The 24,995-nt window shown below is 43.1% G+C and overlaps 1 protein-coding gene across 1 annotated transcript in view; it reads left to right on the plus strand.

Annotated features, from left to right (window-relative positions):
- The first annotated feature begins 1,036 nt into the window (after window positions 1-1,036).
- Window positions 1,037-24,995, plus strand: part of PHF20 (PHD finger protein 20) — a 48,875-nt gene continuing 24,916 nt past the window's right edge. The window contains 4 exon segments of the mRNA XM_048497887.1: window positions 1,037-1,188; window positions 14,683-14,793; window positions 20,444-20,615; window positions 21,339-21,423. Coding sequence (XP_048353844.1) covers window positions 14,711-14,793; window positions 20,444-20,615; window positions 21,339-21,423 — 340 coding nt within the window. The 5' untranslated portion in view covers window positions 1,037-1,188; window positions 14,683-14,710.

The following is a 24,995-nucleotide window of genomic DNA, read 5'->3' on the forward strand; positions in this document are numbered from 1 at the left end:
ATATCACTTTAATCTGCACTGCTAACTGGATCTTCAACAACCAATCAGAAGCCCTAGGACAAGAGCCCCACTTCTTACCATCTAAAAACACTTGTGAGCTTCAGGAAAGGTGTTGGTGGGCACCATGGTGCTCATGGGTGCCACACTGGGGACCCATTGCAGTCCAACACTCTAACCACTGTACCACAGTGTATGTGACTATCCACATAATGCTTTTTATAGGAGTGGATCCTCCTACCTCTATCCTACCACTTGAATAAGGAAAGTTTATTCATCTATTTAAATATTTAGGGCTCATCTTTCCTTGTGGTTCAAGTTTGAAGCCTTGTTCCAGCATAAGTGGCTTCTCTGTTAAAGGAAAAGCCTCAAGTTAGAGAAAGCCTCCTTAGGGTGCAGAAAAGCTACTTGGTCATCAATTGGATCCACACCTACACTTTTATTTTATTTTTCTGTCAAGTAGCAGATGACTTATGACAACCTGGTAAGGGGGTTTTCCAGGCAGGAGACGTTCAGAGGTGGTTTGCCATTTGCCTGCCTCTGTGTAGCAAGACAGACTTCATCTCCCATCTAATTGCTAACCTGGTCAGCCCCTTCTTAGCCTCCAAGATCTGCCTAGCCCACCTGCTTAGAACGAGCCAAAAGTCACCCAACGTTATGGGCGCTTTGAAGTTTTCCAGAACTCCTCATCAGAGCTTTGGGTGACAAACTGTCACAAGCCACTTGGCTGGTCCTAACAAAAACCATTATATGGATTGTGTTCTGCTTTCTCGAATATTATTTCGGCACCCACCACACGCTGTTTCAACACCTATTTGCGAATCAAGACTGCTGCTTTGTTGAGAACGAGGACTTCTTGGAAGGGGCAGCGAAGGCCGGCGGGAACCCACAGGCGGCAGCGAGGAAGCATCAGCAGCATCTTTCCGTCCCAGTTAGAGGGATGAAGGCGACTCCCGCGCTGAGACCCCGTCGCGCCGCTTGCTGGAAACCACGCCCCCCGGTATAGCCCCGCCCCCCGGAGGACCCCCTCCCCCTCCGCTCGCGGCAGGCGGCGGGCGAGCTAGCGGCACCGCAGTCGTGGCGGCCATTTTGTGGCGCCGCTCGGTTGGTGGCGCCGGGCCGGCTTCGAACAGCGGAGCCAGAGTGAAGAATTAGCCGCTCGCTCGTCCGTTTTCTCACACGAAGCCCTCGGTAAGGACACGGTGGGGTCCCTCAAGAAAGCGACAGGGAGGGCCCGGCCTCGGACATGAACACTTTCCCGCCGCGGCCTCACAAAGGCGGGGAGAGGCGGGACCGGCCGGGGCGGCGTGAGGGTCCCGGGGCGCGGGTGGCGCTTCTTTTCTCTGCGCCGAGCGAGCCCGTTGTGTCCACGCATGAGGGGAGGGGCCGCGGAGCTCCCTGGGACCGCTCGCGCCACTCCCGCTCGGCGCTCCGGGCCCTCCGGTTGCGTCTGAGCGGCGTGGAGGAGCGCCCGCATGGCGTTGGCGAGAAGCTGCTCTAGCGGCCCCGTGGCTCTTCCGTTGGGGACGGGTGGGTGTGGATGGAACCTTCGGAGAGCTGCCGTTGGGAGCGCGTGCTCGGTTTCCACACTCAGCGTGCTGTCAGGCCCTCGTTGCTCTCCTCCCCACCCCCGCCCGGCGGAGTCTGCTGACGCTCGCGGCGGCAAGCGGAGGGGCAGGCGCGCCCCCCACGTTAAGCTGGAAGGGATGCTGCTGTGCTCCTACGATGTCAATAGCGTGACCTTGATCTTGGCAACTGCAAGGTTTTCCATCAGCCAAGTTGACCACGCAGCCCTTTGGAGGGAAGGTCCGGTTTACGATCCAGTTAGGCTCTTCCGCCTCTGAAATAACGCAGAGTTAATGTTTCGGTTGCAGCCCCTCCCCCTCCCGCGATACCGCGGAGTAAGCCCGCCACACGACTTATAGCCGAGTAAACGGACATAGGTAGGCGCTGTATGTACAGCATGTGTTCGTTTAAATGTCCTGGCTTCCATTAGTATCTCAGGATTTATTTTTTTTAAAGGAAACAATTCAGGAGTGGCAGAACCGCTGCCATGTCATAGTGACTTGCTTGAAAGTTGTTTATCCCTCAGTTGGTAGCAATAAACAGTTGGCGTGAAGAATGGTGGTGATAAATTTTGTTGGAACTTGGGAGTATAGGTTATTTTCTTGACTGGCATGATGGGTGTTGTAGTTACATAACATTTGTTTTGCTGATTGCTTGCCCTTAGGGCTCGTAGGGGCAGAATAGGTCAGTTCTCTTAATTCTGGTTACAGGCAACATGTTTGCAAGGCCTTCTGATGAATAATGGTTCACTGGAAATACATACTGAGCACAGTGTGAATTCCTTTGTTCATGTCTGGTAAAATAGAATGTAGTAGAGAACTTGTGTGCATTTATGTGGATAGTTTCATCCTGTCTATTTTTCAGTAGAGTTAGATATATTAAACATGGCAAGGGAAATCAAGTAGAATGATGCATTCACCTTCTGGCACAGTTTTGTTGCCTGTAGAACTAGAATAAATGGACCTCTCAGGTGCTGAATTCACATAGGCTCAGAAGGGCTTTTTAAAGTGTTGATAATAACCTTGCTGTGTACACTATGCTTACACACTATCTTTAGTATTTCATTCTTGTTAGATGTCAATTCTGTGCCCTGACCTGGATAGCCCAGGCTTGGAGACTAAGCAGGCCTGGCCAAGATTGGTATTTGAATGGAAGTCTACCAAGGAAGTACCAGGATTTGCTATGCATAGGCAGGCAATGACAAACCACCTTTGAACATCTTTCCTTGAAAACCTAATGGTGTCACCAAGAAGTTAGTTGTGTACAATATACAAACTATTTATTTTTAATTTTTTGGTCAGATTTTCATGCCATTCTGAAACAATCTATTTTCATTTTGCAAATAAGGTATCAGCACAGGTGTGTGTTTGATGATAGAGTGCAAAGGCTGTAAATCAAATAATAGAGCCTTCATCAATTCTATATGGAGGAGGAAGCAGGGAATTTCAACGAAATGACAACTCTGTTTTGATTTTTACTGGAAGTGCATAATTTAATGCTTTGGAAACCTTATGAATCCTGCATGCAGTTTGTAATGTACATTCTGCATATTGGTCTAATACACAGGTATTACTAAATCACTCAGTTGTAAAAGAAAGGGTAAGTTTGTTAATTAGGCAAATTGTTATATTTCGTGTGATGAAAAATCAAAGTGTTCATAATTTTCCATTGATATACTCACATAGTTCTCTAAGCTGGTGAAAGTATATGGAGGAAGAAAAATAGATATACCCCTTTCAACAGAAAGAACTAAGCAGAATTATAGCTTCACTAGCCATGTGGTGGACCATCTTTGTTTTAGAATGCGCTGCTTGGGTCCTATTGCCTACCTTGTTTTGGTAGGTAGCTACTAGGACCCAAGCTGAGCATTCTAAAACAAATATGGTCCAGCACATGGCTAATGAAGCTATAGTTTTGCTTAGTTCTTTTTGTCAAAAAGGGTACAGTGGTTTCTCTCTGTGTGTGTTAATTGCCATCAGGTTGCTTCCAACTTATGGTGACTCTTGGACCTCCTGAACATCCTATCATTAACAGCCTTGCTCAGGTTTTACAAACTGAGGGTGGTGTAGTCCTTGACTGCATCAGTCCATCTTGTGTTGGGACTTCCTGTTTTCTTGATGCCTTCAACTTTTTCTAGTGTCATTGCCTTTTCCAGGGACTCTGGTCTTCTTATAACATAACCAGAGTATGATAACCTCATTTTAACCAATTTAGCTTCTTGGGACAGTTCAGGATTGGTTTGATCTAGAATCTACTGAGTTTCATTTTTCGTGGTCCACAGTATCCATAAAACTGTCTTCCAGTCCAACATTTCAAATGAATCAACGTTCTTTCTGGCAGCTTTCACACCCATGGACTGTAAAAGGGGATACTGTAGTATGAATTAGCTTGATCTTGTTTGCCATCTTTACCCTTTGGGATTTTTTTTGGCTCTTTCATGGCTGCCCTTCCCATTTCCAGTCTGTGGGCATTTGTTTTGTTTTCCATATTTCTTGGCATATTCTTGTTAAGATATTGATTGACTTTTTCTGTGTCTTGAAATAGCACTATTGATACCCCACCTACTCCCCATCTATTTGTTTCTTTCAGCACAGCTTTCACTTCACTTTCTAAAACTATTGCTTCTTCAAAAGATTCTTCTTGGAAGGAATCTGTCATCCTTTCATCTCTTATGTATAGCATATGGTTCCCACCTTTTCTTTATTTTGTCCTGTTCTGCTAATGTATTTCAATGTTGATCTTTCAGCATGCCTAATTGTATTTTAAATTTCCCTTTGATTTCTCGGATCTTGTGGAACAGATCTTGTTTTTCCTTTTTTGTTGTACTCTTCCATTTTTTTGCACTGGTTATTATAATAGTTCTTTTTGTTTCCACATGCAAGTTACTGAATGCTACATTTTACACTTGTTTTACACTACATTTATATTCTACTTGTCACCTTTTAGTTTTATTACAGTAGAGTAGAATATAAATCTTTCAAATGATTCCAAAGTTGAAATCATCTTCCTAGGCTCTGTGCCTTCCTTTAAAAAAAAAAAGACTTCTTCGGTTAATTCTGTTAGCAGTAATTGTAATTGTTTGTCTGAGATCTAGTGTCGTCGTTAGAGTGTAAGAATAGAATTTGGGAGACCTAGGTTCAAATCTCCACTCTGTCCTGGAAACTTGCTGGGAGGCCTTCATCCAGTCAACCACATTTAGCTTAACTTACCTAACCACATTGTTATGAAGATAAGATATAGAAGGGGATAGTGTTCTAAGCCAGGGGTCCTCAACCTTTTTAAGCCTATAGGCACATTTGGAATTCTGAAACAGTATGGTGGGTGCAGCGTGGCTGCCATAAAATGTCTGCTTCAAGTTGACGGAGCCAGTCACAAAATGATTTCCACAGCTTAACTTCAGGTAACATGATGTAGATCTTTGTGCTGTGCTGGCAGCTGCTGCCAAGGCAACATCTTTTGAAAATCTGCACAACTAATCAGAAGCCTTCTTAGGGAAAAGCCCTACATGACCCCACCCACTTCTGAAAACGTTTGGCAGGCCCCAGAAGAGGTACCAGTGGGCACCATGGCATGAGCCTCACATAGGGCACTGCTGTTGTAATCTGAGTTCCCCTTAGGGAGAAAAGTGAGGCATAAATGAAGTTAAATAAATATAAAGTTCAGTGATTCTGTGCCCATTTCAAGACCCTCGTCTACAATGTATCTATCTGTGTGTTTGGGCTATAAATTTGGGTTTATGGATTATATGCTAAATAATGACCTCTAGCTAATTTGAATTAGTATAAACATTAGATTTATATTGTTACAAATGCTTACTTGCATTGGAGCGTAATGCGAACATAGTATTAGCAATCCCATAATTTTAGTTAGATGATCAGGCTAGTGCCCCCGGACTTACATTAGTTACTATAAGAAAATATTATTCTGAAAAAATAAACCAAAGAGGCATAGAAAAGATTATGTAAAAAATATAACAGAAAGGGAAGCCAGAAACGTTCATGACTTCTGCTAAAACATTTAGAAGTACCACAATCAACTCAGAAATTAAGAGCACAGCTATACTGAATTTTGCTTTCAGTGAGATTCCAGTTATCAGTATTATACATCAGACAAGCAGATGCTATGTATTAATTGCATCTGGTAGCATTTGTCTGGTAGAGTTATTCTTTTTATTTTCCCAACTGTTATTTGCTCAACTTTATTTTATGGAATTATGATATAAATGTGTAACAGATTGAACTAGTTCATTGCAATCTAGTACATTTTTATAGATCATTTTAAAGTGAAGTGTGGAAAATAAATATTTTCCATGAGACATACCTGGTAACAATACAACCAATATTTTAACCACAGGGGTTTTTGTTAATCTCAGAGAGGCTTTTTTGGACAGATAAGCGGATGGGAGAACAGAAAGGTGGGAAAGGATGCTAAATCCTTTAGTGAGCTTTTCCATTGAATCAAACATTGTGTGCAGGCTCACTTGTCTATCCTCTTGTGGTCTCAGGTCATACTGATTTTGCAGTTTTTTTTGTTGCACTCCAAAGTGTCTTCTACAAAAGCTGAAATTAGCTGCCAGAACTGTGCCAGAACTTTGCTAAAAGAGACTTAAAGTGTCATCCTAAGGACCTCCTACACCCCAGTGGATTTAGAAGAGTGTAATTCTTCTTACAGTGGTGCTGTTATAGTAACTTGTTTAATTGTTATGTTCCTTACGAGTGAGATACTTTCTCTCTTCCCCCAGTGCCCGGAAGGGCCACAAGGCATCTACTTACTCTGTTAAAGTTATGTCAATAACATTATCTGATTTTAAATCTGCTTCTCTTTGGTCATGGTGCTCTCTTGCACCCTATCAGCATGTTCCTGCCCTTCCCTTAAAAAAAATGAACAGGTTCCCCTTTCTCCTTGCAAAGCTGTATACCCTCAAGCCTCACATCCTTTCATTATGTCTATATACATATTGTCCTGACCTGGATATCTCCAGGCTACCCTGATTTTGTCAGATCTCAGAAGCTAAGCAGGGACAGCTCTGGTTAGTAATTGGATGGGAATACTAGGGGCATGATGTGAAGGCAGGCAATGTCTCTTGCATTGAAAACCCTGTAGGATTGTCATAAGTCAGCTGTGGCTTGACAGCACACACTAAACCACTAAAGAAAGAAGAAAGTTAGCAATAATGGATAATGTGCCATTTACTCAGCACAGCAAAGTATTGTCTTTTGTCTAGTCACACTCTCTTACAGGTGGATCACAAGGTGAGGAGGAGGAAGAGTAAGGTGACAGTAGACCTTTTATGCCCTAATCCAATGTTGCATTCCCAGGGGTCTTGTGGCCTTGAACCAGGGGCGTAATGAGGCAGCCCTGGGCAAACTGTAGCCCTGGGCAAAACCTGAGTTGGATGCCCCCCCCCCCCCACCCATGGGCGGCCACTCCACCACGACCAAAACATTTTTTGCACCAGGACATTAGTGCCTGCAGGGGGTGCATTTTTAGACATATTAGCACCAAAATTTCAGCATATCATCAGGAGACTGTCCTTATACTACTCCCCACGTTTGGTGAAGTTTGGTTCAAGGAGTCCAAAATTATGGACTCCCAAAAGGGGTGCCCCATCCCCCATTGTTTCCAATGGGAGCTAATAGGAGATGGGGGCTACAGTTTTGAGGGTCCATAACTTTGGCCCCCCTGAACCAAATTGCACCAAACCTGGGGGGTATCATTAGGGCAGTCTCCTGATGAGACCCTGAAAGTTTTGAGACTGTGCCTTCAGAAATGTCCCCCCCCCCCAGCCTGCAAACCCCATGGACAGCAATGCAGAAAACTCAATGCAGAACAAAGATTCTTGGGCAAATTTATGGGATTTTCCTGCAGGGGGTGCATTTTTGGATGTATTGGCACCAAATTTCAGGGTATCATCTGGAAACTGTCCTGATGGGACCCCCCAATTTTGGTGCAGTTTGGTTTAGGGGGTCCAAAGTTATGAACCCTCAAAGGGGGTACCCCATCCCACATTCTTTGCTAAGGAGATGGGGTTACCCTTTTGAGGGTCCATAACTTTGGACCCCCTGAGCCAAACTGCACCAAACCTTGGGGGTGCCATCACGACAGTCTCCAGATGATACCCTGAAAGTTTGGTGATGATACGTCCAAGAATGCTCTCCCTGCAAGAACATCCCGAAATTTGCCCAAGAATCTTTGTTCTGCGACGAAGACCTATACATTATCCATAAAGGCTAACTCTTGAAGAGGGGGGGATTTCTGAAGGCATATCTCAAAACTTTCAGGGTCTCATCAGGAGACTGCCCTAATGATACCCCCAAGTTTGGTTCAGGGGGGCCAAAGTTATGGACCCTCAAAACTGTAGCCCCCATCTCCTATTAGCTCCCATTGGAAACAATGGGGGATAGGGGCACCCCCTTTGGGAGTCCATAACTTTTGACTCCCTGAACCAAACCTCACCAAACTTGGGGGGGTCGCATAAGGACAGTCTCCTGATGAGACTCCGAAAATTTGGTGCCGCTAGCCTAAAAACTGCGCCCCCTGCAGGTCATAAATGGAAAACCACTAAAAATACCCAAAAACGAACCCAGCATTTTGATGCCCTCCACAAGGTGATGCCCTGGGCAGCTGCCCACCTTGCCCAATGGGCATTACGCCAGTGCCTTGAACATCAGCTTTTCCGAAGGTTGATGGGGGAAGACAGGAAAGGTTCATGTTTGTAGGATCCAAATCCATATGTAGTACAAGAACAGTCTTTCACAGAAATAGTATCTCTTCAGTAATGCTATGTTGTACCATGTTTCTAGGAATGGTTCATTTGAAATAATAGTAGCAGTAACATGTCTGATTCTTAGTGATTAACTTTACTTATCCTATGAATGTGTTTAAATGCAGCATGCCAGTCCTTGTTAATTTGCAAGAGCTTCTATTTGTACTATGGATCATGGACCACTTCTACTTTAGATGAACCATTCTTGATGGGGGCATGCAAATGGAAGAGGTGCACATAGTTCTTGCAACTAATTATGGTATGAAACATAGTCACTAAATGGAGCATGTAAGGATTTAGAAGTTGCTTACTGCACTATTTCTCAGACTTCTTGCTCCACTTGTCTGAATTTACTGTAATTTTTTGCCTCCAACCCAAAACCAATAATCTTTTCTGAATGTGGGTGCATAGTAATTTTCATGTGCTGTTGTATTCAACATTCTGCTGCATAAGGACCTGGGCATTGTGGTTAATGAAACACTGCAATTATAGGAATAGGACAGGACTGTGTGTGTGGACTTAGGAGCAGGCCAGAACTATCCTTTAATATAATTCACTAAGGCTTGGAATGAGTCGACAACGCACTTCCAGCCAGTCCCCTACCCACCCACCCCTGGATGTAGGAGCAAGCCAGGCCCAGCAGGGAGGGCAGCTTCCTGCCGCCCTCCCACTGGGCCCAGCAGCATATTTCTCATTTCCCCACCACCTTCCCCCCATCCCAAATAACAAGTGGGGAGGGTGGTGTTCTCCCACTGGACCATGGAGCAGCCTCCCCATTGCCCCACCACTCCCCCTAACAAACTAGGCCTGGTGGGTCAGCAGCAACAATCTGCTCTCCTGTCGGACCTGGCACCCACTTCCCCATTTCTCCATCCCCAGCCCAGATACAAAGCAGGACCCACTTGGCAAGGACGAGGAGCAGCGGCCTCAGGTAAGTCCTTGCCACTTCCTCCCCCTCCCTCCACTCTGTTTAGAGTCCATTTTATTTTAATTTGAAATGGGCTTTAGTGCTAGTCATTACAGTAAAACAGTAACTTTTCCTTAACTTTCCGAATCAGATTGAGGTGATGAGGCAGTGAGGAAAGAGACACTCCTGAAATCCAGTGAGAAAGTTAAGAGTTCTCCACCATGGCATTCAACCCTACCTGATCCTGTTAGGGGAAGGGGGCAGCCTATCTGCCTATAACTTTATTCCTCCAGAGATGTGAAAATCCAGAAAAATGGTGGGAGGTATAATGTTGGAATCATTTACTACAGAATTTGGTTTCTACCTCCCAACTTTTATTTTTCCTACCTCTCAGGGGTCAAGTTAAAGGTACCCTCTGGCGGTAGCATTGTGTGCAGCAATTTGCAATTTTTTTCTCAACTACTGTACTTGCATCTTTTGTTAAAGAAAATGAAGATACTTATACTTTGAATGTGTAAAACAGTACAATTATACATGCTTAATAATTTATAAATGATCATCCCAGTTCTTGACATGTCTGCTGTGCAGCTAAGTTCCACTGCCTTCTTTCTGGATGTTCTAAAACAATAGTTCCCAAAATGGCAGTTTTGTCCACTGAGGGAGGTGACTACCTTGGGGGTGCCAAGTAGCAAGGAGTTGGTGGGCGTGTGCTAGAGGTGGGCATCTTCATCTGTATAAGTCACTTATTTATGATTGACCAGGCTATGACATCATGCTGGCAAATGGTACTCCTAATTTATGTCTTCATAGGCCCATTCTGCATTGGCCAATTAAAATGGTGGGGGGGAGTGCACAGATTAGATGGGATATTCTAATAGGCAGCTTTCCATGCAAGTAGGTGGAGGGAGATTCTGTGGGGGGGAGGAATCTCAGCTTCCTGATTTATACAGAAACAACAGCGTTTCTGTGCAAACCATGCTGTCTCCGGGATCCCAGTGATCCCGGCTGGCTCCTGCAGCTGCTGTGCAAACGGTGGCAGCGCAGCAGGAACGGGTTTCATAAATCTGTTGCTGCCTGTGCAGAATAGTGCTCATAGTGCTGAAATCTGGTGGTAACTATCAGGGTTTTTAGGTCATCCAACTTCTCTCCTCATGAAAGAAATTTATTCAGATTATTGAACATAGTGATTTGAGACTCTTGCTAAGCAACTTCAAACGAGACGAAGGGAAACTAGTGTCCTTTCATCAAGCCTACCTGTAGCATTTAGAATTTACTGAATCTAAGATTCTTGCTAAATGATTGAGACTTTGAAAAGCTGGTATCACTGAATCAAGGTCATCAGTTTTGCTGAATAAATTAAACTAAAAAGTTTTAATTGGATTTTGAATAAATATGCAATTGTTATGGTTTTGAATTTTTTGTTATTATCTCTTCCTTATGGGTCATGCAGACCACTATTCTGAATAATGGGTTTTATATGGAAGGGGACCCTGGAATGGGTTTGTGCAAGGGGGGTGGTAGCCAGGAATTGTTTGGGAACTATGGTTCTAGAACCTTGTACTTTATTTTTGGATCCTTTTTTATCTCTGGAGATTCTGCTTAGTTTCCCCCAGTTTGTCCTCTCTTTGGCCCTCTAGGCACCTCTAGATTAATAAAAAAGAGAGACAAAGTAAGAACAGGAAGATTGGAGAAGCTTAACCCCACATTCCTCCAGTTGGTGCAGCTCCTTGGGACTTCAGTGGCAAATCTCACAGGAGAGGCTACACAGTCCAGCTAGCTCATGAGCCAACCAGCAGATAGCCAAAGGGGATGGTTTTTCCAGTCCAGCTCAACCGCCTGACTTGCTCACAGTGGTCTGCCAAGGCAAAGGTGCTCTGAAGCACTGAGAGGGTGCTGTGGATGATTGAGCTGCAGCACAGTGCAGCCATCTGTGAGGCTTCTCAGCAAGAGCTGTTCACTGCTGCTCAATCTGACAAGTGCTGGTTGGTTAGAGGTAGCCCAAGGGCAAGGCAGAACCTCCCTTGACACCACTGCAACAACCCCAGCCATTATTTTCCTCAGTGTGGGAGGTGCCTATTCAGCAGTAGGTGTAAATCCTCCCCTGCCATGGTGTTGCTAAACAGGCCTCAGGCTGGTATTCTGCCATAGTCTTCCTTTTCATAGCCTTTTATCACAGGGAAAGAAATTGCAGCTACACCAGTCATCCGCTAGAGGGCCTGTCACAGCAGCTCACAACTGTACAATCTGCTTTATCAGTTTCAGGAAGTTGATTAGAAAGATCTTAAAGCCATGAGCAAATACAGAGTTTTTAGGTGCAGGAATTCCTGTTCTGCTTCCCTGCTGCCCCCCCCCCCCCCCCCCCCAAATGCAGACAGCATACCGCAATCCACAATACAGATCAGGCTACAGGCCAAGCTCTGGCTCCTCAGTTCTTTGCTTGGTCCAGCCAAATTGTAAGGACAATTTATTTCTCTGTGGATACAGAGGTATATATTTTGTCTTTTAGCGATAATAAAGGGGAATGATCAGGCAACGAATTCTGTCTTCCTTACCCAGTCATGCTGTATGCTAGCATCTGCCAAGACTGTTCCTCTGTGTCTACCTGTATCAAATTGAGCAAACTCAGCCAACAGTCAACAAAAGCAATAGCACCCAACATGACTCATTGATCGGAGACCAGTTCTGCTTTCACCTTCAAGCTAGGGTGGTCACATCCACACATCATTGAGTGATACAATCAGGGAAGGCTGCTGCATAGAATTCTTCTACCTATCTACCTATCGTTCCATCCCTGAGATTGCCTCATAAACATCCTGTAATTCTTCAAGTCATTTTACATTTTCTGGATACACAAGCCATGTCTCCTCAAAAATACTCTGTATTTTTATTGTTCTCAAACACAACAGGGACTGCAGAAGAACACTCAGGCAACTGAATAAACTCTTTTCAGGTTTATTCTGAAAAGGACAGAGGGAATTTACACATTCACCTGGGATTGGCTTTAGAACTCTTCTAGACATCTTCCTATATCACTCTGGCAAGGGTCCTGAGAAGATTCAAAATGTGAAAGCAGAAGACAGTCTCATAGTGGAACAGACCTTGTTTTCTTACTTAGTTCAGCTTGCCATTCAGCAACTAAGGCTGATTCTCTCAGCCCATGGCACCAGAGTCCATTCACTCACCTGGATCCAGTACAGGTCTGACTCTCCATCAAGAGACAGAGTAACAAATACTGGAAATACCTAGATAGCAGTTGAACCTCACAAACTGATTCTACCAATTGCATTGATTACTTTGCAGCTGCCACAAGCATTTGTCACCATACTCAGACAAGGAAGTACTGGAATTTCTCCAATCTCTGCTGGACAAAAGCCTCTGAGACACGCTCACAATTGCAAGAATTAAAATCCCTATATACTTACCTAAATTTCAAACTTGTGGAGCATCTATTCTCATCCCTCCTGGATTCATATGTACTCTTCCTGGGATCATTAGTGAGTTCTAGTAGTACTAGCCCCAAACCCCTATTTTTTCATAGCCTTTGTACACAGCTTGTGTCTCAAGATAGGTTTTACAGTGACTGTTGTGTTGGCCAAAGTGCAGAACTTAATTCCATATCATTGTTTATCATGGGATTATATTCCTTCTACAGTGACCTATGTGAACTAAGCCAATAGTTCTTACAGAGATCTCAAAAACATTGCAGAGACAAGGAGTGGCATGTTCGATATTTATAGAGCTTTCCATAGATGTGTAAAGTATGCAGCAGAGTCTTTGAAAACAGACACTTTTGACTTCCCATGTATCTGCAACAGGGTCCTGAAACAGGGTCCTGAAATGTAGGAGTGAGTACTTGCAAGTTTCCTGCATGAAAGTTAATGACAGCTGTTCAGTGGCCCTCCCAGGATTTACATACTGGGATGTGAAGAGCAGGGGACCTTGTTCATTAAGATTGTTGGAGGTCTGTGGATTCAATAATCTGTTTCTCAGGCAAGGTGCTATAGCCTGTTCAGAAGTGTTGGCCAGGTCAGTTACATCTGTTGAGCTCACTGGAAGGTTAGGCTACCCTTGGGATATATAACCTGTATTCATTTATTAAAAGCAATTATATCCCATCTTTTCATTTCTAAGCTGATCGCCAGGATAAATTGCTATAAATTTGTAAAATAACATAAAACATGAGATAAGAAGAAGAGATTGGATTTATAGACCCCCCCTCTCCTATAAGGAAACACAAAAGGACTTACAAACTCCTTTCTCTTCCTCTCCCCACAACAGACTCCTTGTGGGGTAGGTGGGACTGAGAGTGTGCTGAAGAACTGTAACTAGCTCAAGGTCACCCAGCTGAAATGTAGGAGCAGGAAAACAAATCTGGTTCACCAGATAAGACTCCACTGCTCAGGCGGAAGAGAGGAACCTTGGAGCATAATTGTTTATAAGTAAGTTCTATGAGTGTCTCAATGCATGTCCAAAATAACCTGGTGACTGCAGTGGCTCCCATTCCCCAGTTCAAGCCCCACATCATGCAGACAATTCCGTGTTCTTAAAGATCTGAGAATATTATGCTTTGCTACTGAGTGGTTATGTATGTCTGCTGGAGATTGGAGGGAGGCTGAAGGCTATCAGCACTTGAATCAAGGTGGCAGTGCATAATGAGCGGCAACTGTAATAACAAGGCAGCTGTTTGTTGGTAGAAAAGAGGGTTTCTATTTGCTGACTATGTATTTCTGACAAAATGAACAGCTTAGTTTTCAGGCTGCTTAGCATTTGTACTTCTTGATGGATAACTGAAATCTTTTGAAGACAAAATTGGTGCTTTTGAGGTGGGCACCACAGAGTGGGAGGTGTTTTAACAACCAGCACATTTTGCTCTTTATTTATGTCATAATGAAGTATGTGAAAGCCTCACGGCCAGGAACCATTCCCTTACCTTCCGTCTTCTTCAGTACCAACAAACCAATACCAGGGAATTAGAGACATGTCACTTTAATTACTCAGTCACATAAAACAGTCAACTCATGCTATTAACAGTTCAGTCCTCACAGGGTACCCTCTCCGGTTATCACCACCACCTTTTCCAACCCCGGGTTCCTGGCCAGCTTCAGGTTGCTGCACCCTTCTTGTAAGGTTAATTTTTGATGTGGCAGGCCTGTCAGTGTCCCAAGAGGTGCCACCTGCTGCGTCCCTGGGGAGCAATACTACTTCCCAAGTCCAGTGAGGTCTCATTTCTCCAGAAACAGAAGATTTAGAGCATTTAAGGCCAATCTTGGTTATCAGGGAGAATATGTATTAAAGGGCACTTACTTCAGCCTACATATGGATGAGTTTAAAGGCAATTTTTAAAAACTGAAAGATTGGGTTGTGAATTATTTGAATTCATTAGACAGCCTAGCAAATATAGAGATGACTCAGTTTCTAGTGATTGATATTTAATTGCATTTTTCAGGGGAATAAAAGCAGCGGCTTTTTACAAAATGAGAAAACATCCACCAAACAGAAGAGGTATCAGCTTTGAAGTGGGAGCCCAGTTGGAAGCCCGAGACAGATTAAAAAACTGGTATTTCTTATTTCATGATAACCCTTGGATACATTTTTGTGATGCTGACACATTATGCTATGAACAGAGAGTCAAACCATTAATCTTCAGTCATAGTTGAATGGAAACCAGCCCTAAAGTTCTAGTACAGATAACTTTTTCATAATCAGTTTGACGTACCTATTTCAGTTCCAGTACATGTAGGCAAAATTGAAGTAAGATGCTGATTTGTACATGTGCTGAGGTGATTTATATCCTTGTGATGTTCTATCCCAATCTTTTGCTAGATGAGTAAACATACTGTACAGAAAAGTCTTAAACAAGAGATATCCTGACTCAAATCAGGAGTTGATAGAAAATTGATTCAACAACTTTAAGATGTAAACTGGCTAGAAACTGCAGCATGGGAGAAATAGTCTGCAGTGCTCAGAAATACTGTCCTTCCAGCACCAGAGGCTATTCAGTCTGTTTGATACTGAATTGCATGTCAAAAGCAACAGGTCTCTATCCTGCTTGCTTCCTGCTAGCTGTTGGAAGAGGACAGAGTACAGAAGCTTAAATTAAATAAATATATAAAAATCTCTCAGATATTAATTCCAGGGCAAGTGAGTACATCAGTCCTTGTTAGTCGAATCCTTATCTGTTTTCTGGTTTTGTTTCAGTGCTAGTCGAGCAGACAAAATATGGCTCAAATTCTATGCCAGTTTGGAATAAAATGAAGGTGCAGGAAAGCTTTTCAGTAAAGGTTTGGTTTGACTCCCTGGTAACAATTTGATTATGATTCAAATGTTCTCAACGTTGTTCTTATTTTGTACTCATAATACAGAAATATGAGTAAGAAATATTACAGAAATATGAGAATAACAAAGGGCGAAATGTTATGGTGCTGCCTGAAAGAAGTGTAGTCCTGTACACTATAAAAGCTATTTGGTGTTCTTGGCTTGAAATGAAAGGCCTGTGTTAAGTAACTAAAGCAAAAGTAGATTCTGGTCTTCAAAAATTGAGGAAACTTTAAAAGGAATGAGGCACTGGAGAATTTTTCCAAGTTGATTTTAAAATTAACATAATGTAGTTTTATACTGCCCAAGTTGACAGTAGCTGTCTGGTAGAGAATGCCTCCGAATCTTCAGGACCACAGCTGTATTTTGTGTTGTATGAACAGAGAATATTTGAAAGGCTGCTTGTTACTTTGCTTGTCATCTTTAGGAAAAGTGAGGAGGATGTTTTTGAGAACCTGAGCTGAACCTTGAAACTGTAAAGCAGGGCAGACCAGACTTCTGTACACCAAAAGCAAGCTACACCTGGGCTTGAATACTGTTTTCTCCCTCCTCCCCCAAGTTGGGTTCATAGAGCATGAAAACTTGCTTTGGTATGCGAACTTATTTTTGCAAGGCTATCAAATTTATAGCAGATAGGTTGCATCCCAGAAAACTTTCTACCTTACACAAAGGAAGCTGGTATGTTTACAACGGGTTAGAACCAGAGGTAGTATTTAATGGGTTGTGAAAAACATTCTGAGTTAATGACCTTTAACTTGCAACATATGATGAAATGGTTGAAATTGGCATCTATTAAATTCCATTTGTCAGATCCACTGCTGATAATTTTTTACCTGTTTAATGTGGTTGGGGATGTATCTTAAATTTTGAAACCTTTTCTGGATTCCTTAGGAAGTGGTCAGAAGGAATTATATTTTGAACTAGTACCACTGATCACTAGGCAAAACCCAAGAGCTTCTAATATATTAGGAATCTCAGATGTTCATGTGATACTCCTATATACTGTACTTGCAGTATATGGGATACTTTTAAAAAATGTCACTTAAAACGTGTTAATGATTGAAAATATCACAGTGTTCACTAGTTGTTTCATTACGGCCTTATAAAAGCAACCTTTGATTAATCACTTTACTACTTATAACATGCAAGTAAAAAACCCTCAGATGCAAGGAAAATTGTAAAGCTGACAGTGTATTATGTGATTGTCAGAAAAGTATGAGTGAGAATGTGTGGAAATAGCTGTTTTTGACTAGAGTTTGTCAGCCTTTAATAGACCAAAACCTGCAGGTCCAGAAGTGGAGATTGCAGAGAGGAGAAGAAACTGCGTGAAAGTTCCCCCACCTCATTCTTGTACCAACAGAATTGTTAGGAAAAAGGAAAATGGTGGGATTTTGCTTGGTTCCTCTTCTTCACTGTAGTTCTGCAGACTACATTTTTTTTATCCATGCAAATACTGGAATCTCCATCATCAGTTTTTCAGAGGTCTTCCTTCATATGATACCATCCGTAGAGCTTGTAGTTTTGAAGGAAGAATAGTATTTAAGCACTGAACATAAGCACACTCAATACTTTAAAGATGCTGAAAAGCTTGGTTTGAGAAGGTTCAATGAAAACTGTAAATGTTTTGAGAGGAAGGGTGGTGTAATGGTTAGAATGTGGGCCTAGGTTCTGGGAGACCTGGGGTTCAATTTTTGTTCTTCCTTGGAAGCTTGCTAGGTGACCTTGGGCTAATCATACAGTCAGTTTATCTCAAAGGGCTGGTGTGAGGATAAAATGGACAAGAGGAGGATATAAACTGCTTTGGGTCCCAGTTAGGGAGAAAGTTGGATGAAGCGAAACTTGTAATGAATGCAAAGTTAAATATAACAGTTCATCCAACTCAGGAAAGACAAAAGTTTAAGACACACTAAAATGCATTACTCATCCAGAATCAGCATGATAGACTGGATTGGAAATTGTGGTAACTCTGATTCTTGAGAGATGCAGAACCCCATCCAAAGGGGGCAGGCCAAATCTGCCACTCGGAGTGGCATGGTAGCTACACCGGCAGATTCGTCCTCTCTGGGGCACTTACCCCAGCGAGGGGCAAAACTGCTGCCATGCGGCTGCCATCAACCTCCCCCAGTAGTGGGATGTGGCACATGACACTGCAGCAGTGTCACTGTGCTTCCACTGGCGTAGCAGAGGCAGGTTATGGGTGGGAGAGGAGCCAACATCAGTTGGCTCTGTCCTGGCCTTTGCTGATGTTGTACCCACAGGTCACAATCTGTCGTAAGTCTATTGCGGCCCATTAAGATGTTTTGGTGGTGTGGAGGCTGTTACATTTTGTGAGCCTCCCCATGCTGTCATGAACCCCCTTTGGGAGTGGCGGGGCAGTGCCACATTGGTTCCACAGCTCATCACCTCCACTGTAGATGGGGCTGCCCATCCAGCTGTTAGTCTTGCGAAATATTTATTTATTTATTTATTTTTCAGTTTTATAGACCGCCCCATCCCCTGAGGGCTCTGGGCGGTGTACAACATAATAGCCATCATATACAAATAAAACAGATAAAACCTTTAAAAGCAGCGGTAAAATGAGAGACTAAATATAATAGTTAAAATTAATTTGTAAAATGGCATCCGACAATTTCGTTTCCAAATCCTCTTTCAAGGAGGGAAGGACAGCAAATCCCAGAGTAACAAAGGCACAGATGAAGCTAGGCCCGTGGGAGGCACTGTCAACGGCTGGGTACCTCCAAAGGCCCGGCGGAACAGCTCCGTCTTACAGGCCCTGCGGAATTCCATAAGGTCCCGCAGGGCCCGGACAGCTGGTGGAAGAGCATTCCACCAGGCTGGGGCCAGGGCTGTAAAGGCCCTGGCCCGCGTGGAGGCCGAGCTTACGTAGATCATCGAGGGGCCAGGGACCACCAGTAAAGTTGGCCTCTGCTGAGTGAAGAGGCCGTATTGGGACATACGTGGGGTGATGCGGTCCCGGAGATACGAAGGTCCCAAGCCGCTGTGAAGGACCTTAAAGGTCGAGTACCAACACCTTGAAGATGATTCGGAACTCTACTGGGAGCCAGTGCAGCGGCGCAGCACAGGCTGGATATGATCCCAGGTGGCACTGCCTGTGAGCAGTAGCCTTGGCATTTTGGGACCAGTTTTGAAAGCCTTCCGAGATCAAAGCGCCAAAGAGGAAGCGCCCGCGTAGAAGCGAAGTTACAATAGTCTAATCTGGAGATGACCGTTGCATGGATCACTGTGGCCAGGTCGGTCTGGGAGAGAAAGAGGGGGGGCCAGCCGCCGGGCCTGACAAAGGTGGAAAAAAGCAACCCGGGTTATATGGGCCACCTGAGTCTCCATTGATAGAAGACGAATCCAGGTGTGGACCCCCAGGTTCGCGTCTCTGCCGGAGGGGGTCGGTTTCCGCCAATGCTTGACCCCTCCCACACCGGCGGCTGAAACATCCCCCTCTCCCCCTCGCGGCCCAGCCAGAGGATCTCCGTCTTCTGTGGATTCAGTTTTAACCTGCTCTGTCGCAACCAACCAGCGACCGCCTCCAAACAATGCTGTAGAGCTGCCGGGGCAGTGGCTGCTCCCCCCTCCATCAACAGAATGAGCTGAGTGTCATCCGCATATTGGTGACAAGACAGCCCAAAACTCCGTACCAGCTGAGCAAGGGGTCGCATGTAGATATTAAATAACAGCGGGGATAATAATAAGGTGGAAGCATGGCACTGTTTCAGCTCAGCAGTGTTCAAGTAGTATGTGAAATGTTAGAAATTCCACTATATTAGTTTTCTAATATTGTGTTTTGTTTTAAGAAAACAAGGTATTCTAGGCCTACATTGACTGAAGGTCAATTGGGGATACAGTTGATGTGACATTACAGGGTTTTTTATGAATGGAAGCTGAAGTGTATGACTGCCTTCACTTTCAGGTCCATCTTTAAACTGCGGAGTGGATTCTGGGATAGCTCAGCAGTAGCAGTTTGACGATGAGTAGGCAATAGGAGAAGGGGCAGGAAACAGCATAGGTGTCTTGATGTTGGTAATAATAACACGCATGTAGTAAAACATTTAGGTACTAGAGAATTTGGGTATGGTTAATTTGGTTAGTGTTTAAAACAGCTTCAAGCCTCAGTCACAACTGGCATTCGGAAATTATTGTTAGAAACATTCAGAATTTTAATTATGGGGTTGATCTTATAAACACTATTTTAATCTGGACAATGTTATTTTAAGATGTCAATGGTGTGTTTTTATTGTCTGAAGTTTTATGCTAGGTTTTATGCTAGGTTAAGCTTTTAATGCTGGATTTTCACTAATATATTTTAACGGTTTGCTTTTATCCTTATTTTGTAAGCCACCTCAGGCAAGTTCCTAGAGGGGTGGCATAAAAATTTGAATTGCTTACCTTCAATTTGTTGCTTTCATCTTGAGCCAATATTTATATTGTTTATGTTGTTCTTTGGAGCCAAGAGGTCCTAGTGGGCAAATAAAAGCCTTGGAGATTAAAAATAGAAGAGCGGACCCACATTTAATAATCTTAAAAGGAACTTGTGCTGTGAATAGCTGGGGGAAAACAAACTCATGGCCACAACTATTTTTCTCTTTTCTTGGCCTACTTTTTCTCCTGCAAGTTATACCGCCATTCTTCCTCCTGGCCCTTCAGAATTGTTGTGGTTCTTCTTTCCATTGCAACCTGTCCTTGTTAATGAAATGATTTGACAAGAAGTAGTTGTTGCCTAAAATGGTATTTACACATATGATATCATCACTCGTTAAATTGTTACTGCCCAAAACAAACACATTGCTAGATAGTATGGACTTGCATTTTAGTTTGCCTGTTACTTGTGAGATGCAATCTCATGTTTCTTAGCAAGAATATGTTAAATTTATTTGATTTAGGTATCCAGCTCACATTGAAGAAATTGATTATGAGGAAGGAAAGGTGCTTATCCATTTTAAACGCTGGAATCATCGGTATGATGAATGGTTTTGTTGGGACAGTCCTTATTTGCGTCCATTAGAGAAAATACAGCTACGGAAGGAAGGCTTACATGAGGAAGAGGTATCTTCTGTACGTAAAAAATAAATCTGAATGTCTTTTCCATTTTTGAGAATTGCATACAAATTTTATAAACCAATAAGGCCTTTAAGAGCTTGAAGTTTGTCTAATTGGTTGTTAACTTGTTCCTGCTGCTTTTCCTTAATAAATATGATTTATTGATTTTTTTCTAACTGCTCTTCCAGAGCTCTGATCAAGGTGGCTTACAAGAGTTTAAAACAAAAGCAATCAATGAGCAGTTTAAAATTAGTGTCTTCAGAGTGAAGAACTTGATTGTGTCTTCTTGATTTTTAAGTTGGTCAAGATAAGTGAAATATGGGCTGAGTCAAAACATTTTTATGTTGCCTGTGATGGGATATTCATTTGTTGGTTAGAACCTTATTTTTAAACCTTTGATTCTTGTTAGCCTGCTTCGCACTGCAGTTTTCTAATTTTGAATGTTTATATATTTTTATTTATATAAAATATAAAAATTGAAAAATCCAAGAACTACCTGTTACAATTATAGCCAGTCCAAAATACATAAGCCATAATTTTATCCAGAATTTTTTTTGTTTTAAAACTTTCTTAACATTGATTGTCTCTTTCTCTACAAATCTGTCAAATATACTCTAAGTATTTTTATTACATTTGATGGGTAGCATTAGTAACTTCTACCTTCTAGTTAATTATGTTTCTACCTCCACTTCTGTAAGTTAGAATGATAAGGATATGCTTCTTTTTTTCTTTTTTAAGGGATTTCATACAAATGATCAGGTGTTGGCTTGCTGGTCTGATTGTCGTTTTTATCCAGCCAAAGTTACTTCAGTCAACAAGGATGGTAAGACTTTATTAAAACATTTTAATCCCATCTTGATTATCTGCAGAGCTTGAGAGAGGGAGAGAGAGAGCTATCAAGTGTGTAAAGTGCTGTCAAGTAGCAGCCAACTTATGGTTACCTTATAGCAGTGATGGCGAACCTTTTCGAGACCGAGTGCCCAAATCGCAACCCAGAACCCACTTATTTATCTCAAAGTGCCAACACAGCAATTTAACCTAAATAACCCCCTTGAGCAGGGGCCAGCCTGCTGTAGCCTCCAGCAAGTCCCACATGCGCCACTCTGCGCCTCTCTAGCATCTCTGCCACCTCTGCCCCCCTCCCCCGGGCAGCAGCCACCTGGAGCTCGCTGAGGTGCACGCACATAAGTCCAGCAGCCCAGACCAGTGAGTGTGTGTGTGTGGGCGATTCCCCCCCCCCCCCACATGACGAACTCTGTACATGCATGCCCACAGAGAGGTCTCTGAGTGCCACTTCTGGCACCCATGCCATAGGTTCGCCACCACTGCCCTATAGGATTTGCAAGGCAAGAGACTGAAAAAGGTAGTTTTCTATTGCCTTCCTCTGCATAGCAACCCTGGAATTCCTTGGTGGTTTCCCTTCCAAATACTAACAAAAATTAACATCACAAGCTTTGTAGAGATTAAAGCTTCCCTTCCCACTGCCACACTGTTCTCATCTGATAGAAGACTAAAAAGTTGACTGAAGGGGAAGCAAACTGCCTCCTTCTTCTCACTGGCTACTCCCAGGTATATGTGGGGCAAAGTGGGTATCTCAGTATCTGTGCTGTTCCGCACTGGCTCTGTTGTACGAAGCGGGTATCTCAGTATGATTTTCTGGGTGCATTCGAACAAAAGACCAAAACCATTTCAACTTGGTTTCCTGTTTTAAAGAACAGTTTTGAAAGTTGGCAAAAGATTTAATAGAGGCAGGTTTCCCTTACCTAGCTGTATTCAGAGGCCATACGTTAGAACAAGAATAGTCCCTATTCAAATAAATGCCTGGAAACAGATTGAAATTGATGAGCTATCTAGGAACCTGTGAAAATTTTCTACCATTGCTCTTCTTCTACACTGCCCAAGAACAGTAAGTTAAATATGAGAGTAATTAGTAATGATCTTTTAAAACAAAAGGTTTTAATTCTTTGGAGTTATAAGAATTTCACCCAGATTCTCAAAGGAATTGTTACAAGTGGAACCTTCACTTCCTCCCAAGTGATTTACATTTATTTAAATATTTTAACCTGCTTTTCTGTCACACTAACGACTCAAAGTGGATTATAAAATACTCATTATACAAATTTAAATAAAGTATACCTCTCAACAGAATTCCCATTGCAAACTTAACACGGGGGATGGGTCAGAAGGATGTCCTGAGTTGGTTCTGATTCCACCAGCACAGTTTATTCAAATGCCAGAAATGGCAAGCCATGAACTGTGGCCAAGCTGTGACTTTAACTGCAAAATGCTCAACCCATGTCCTATTTAGATTGTTCAGCTGTTCCCAATTTCCTCCTCATGTGGATCCAAACTACAAGCAGTTGTTGACTTTACAACTCCCAGGGTCCCACCAGCTTCAGAACATTGTTCAAGGAGACCAATTCAGAACTTGCTGTAAAAAATTATTTAGATGGAGTTTCTACCAATTCTGCTACTTGATCTGTCAGATTGGTATCCAGTTTGGATATTTATCTGTAGAGAATCACACAGTATCTTCATGGCTTAATGTCAAATCCCTGTCGCTTCGGGACTGACTTCTAAGAGTCATCACATTTTGCATTATCCTAAACAGTAATTCAGCTAATATAGAGAAAAGACTTTGTTACTATCACCCTCATCTCAAACCTTCTGATGAGCTGTACAATGTGCTCTTTTAGATTTGGCATGAGTCTACTGCCAAAATTATTATAGTCATCACATTGATTTGTTTAAAAAATGATTGGTTTAAAAAAAAGACAAAACAGTGGTTTAATTGCATAATTTCAGAATTTTCCTGACTGGAATAGCTCAGACCAGCCCAATCTCATCAGATCTCAGATGCTAAGTGTGACGGACTAGCCTACATTGAAGGGTTAGTGTGTTTCTTAAGATGCAGATTAGCTGGCCTTAGCAACAGCCAGAATGTGTAAGCACGCTCCTTATATGGAGATACCACCTGATTGGCTGGGAGAGGCGCAATTCGCCTATACCTATAGCCTCAGGCAGGGGGAGCTAGAAGTGCTGGTTATATTTAAACAGGAGAAAGCCTGTCAGAGGGGAGACACTTTGAATCGTTTGGATCCTGATCTGAAGAGAAGAGACTGTCAGCAAGAGCTCTTTAAGCAGTGAAAAGCTTTGTTAAGCTGAGGTAGATCTAAGTCTGTGGAAGGTGACCCGCAGCTTTGTATCCAGACAGAGTGTCCTGTCAGTACACAAGTCCATCCAGTCTGGGAGTGAAGTCCAGAGGGTAGTGAAGCCCAGATAGGGACCTGTAAGAGGCAGGCTAGGAAGCCAAGAGTCCTCTAAGCTCCAGCTGGTAGTGTGGGACAGTGGGTGTACTAGTAGCTAAGAAGCGGAAGACTTTAAGAGAGACGGAAGGGTACTCTCAGTGGACCACCTGTGTGACCAAGTGTGTGTCAGTGAAACTGCTTGAAAAATCTGTGAAGTAGAAGCTCAAACTTTCTGAAACCTCATGCTTAAGTAACCTCTCTGTGCCATCTGAGAAGCCAGTTCATTTCTGTAAATAATAAAGTTAAATTCTGTTTCATGTTACCATAAGTTCCAGTCTAATTTCTGTGTGCCTACAAAGGGTGGTGTCTGTCTGCATAAAAGCCAAAACTCTCTCTCGCTGAGTTTCCTTCCATTTTTGTAGTCAGAGGCTTTGTTGATTTACTCCTTCAGTCAAAGGGGAGTGTAGAAGAGGGGGGTGTTTGGTGGGCCAGTGACCAGTACATCAGATTGGTGGCCCAAGGCTCGGCAGTGAACAGTGACCGGTGAAGGGTTGAAAATAAAATAATATTTTTGGTGGCAGAATTTTTGTGAGAGCCAGCCCGGTCGTGATACTAAGCAAGGTCAACCTTGGTTAGTATTTGGATGGGAGACCACCAAGGAAGTCCAGGGTCCCAATGCAGAGACAGGAAATGACAAACTACCTCTTAACGTCTCTTGTCTTGAAAACTCTATGGGGTTGCCATGTCAACTACAATTTATCAGCACTTTCCACCACCATTTGCACATAGCGAAATACAAAAATGCAGACTATGGCTTGGATTTATAGGTTGTACTCATAAATAGATTTTCCCTGGCTCTTGGCAATCCTATGCAGACCCCAAAAAGGCACTGATACAGATCATGTGTCTGTCATGGACAAAAGGCAAGGGGGCTTCAGTGAGGAGAGGTAATTGAGCAAATTGGCTCCACTCACTCTTTCATTGGCAGAGGACTGTGGTGGTACAGGCTTTCAACGGGCCCAAGAGCAGAGTTGGTATGGTATCTCCCAGTTCCTCCTCACTTTAGACTTGCTGTGCCTGGTGACTTTTGGACCACAAGGTCCTGCTATCTCCACCAGTACTTTTTAAAGGGATACTATAGGAAAGA

Source organism: Sphaerodactylus townsendi, linkage group LG05 (assembly GCF_021028975.2).
Source record: "Sphaerodactylus townsendi isolate TG3544 linkage group LG05, MPM_Stown_v2.3, whole genome shotgun sequence".
NCBI lineage: Eukaryota > Metazoa > Chordata > Lepidosauria > Squamata > Sphaerodactylidae > Sphaerodactylus > Sphaerodactylus townsendi.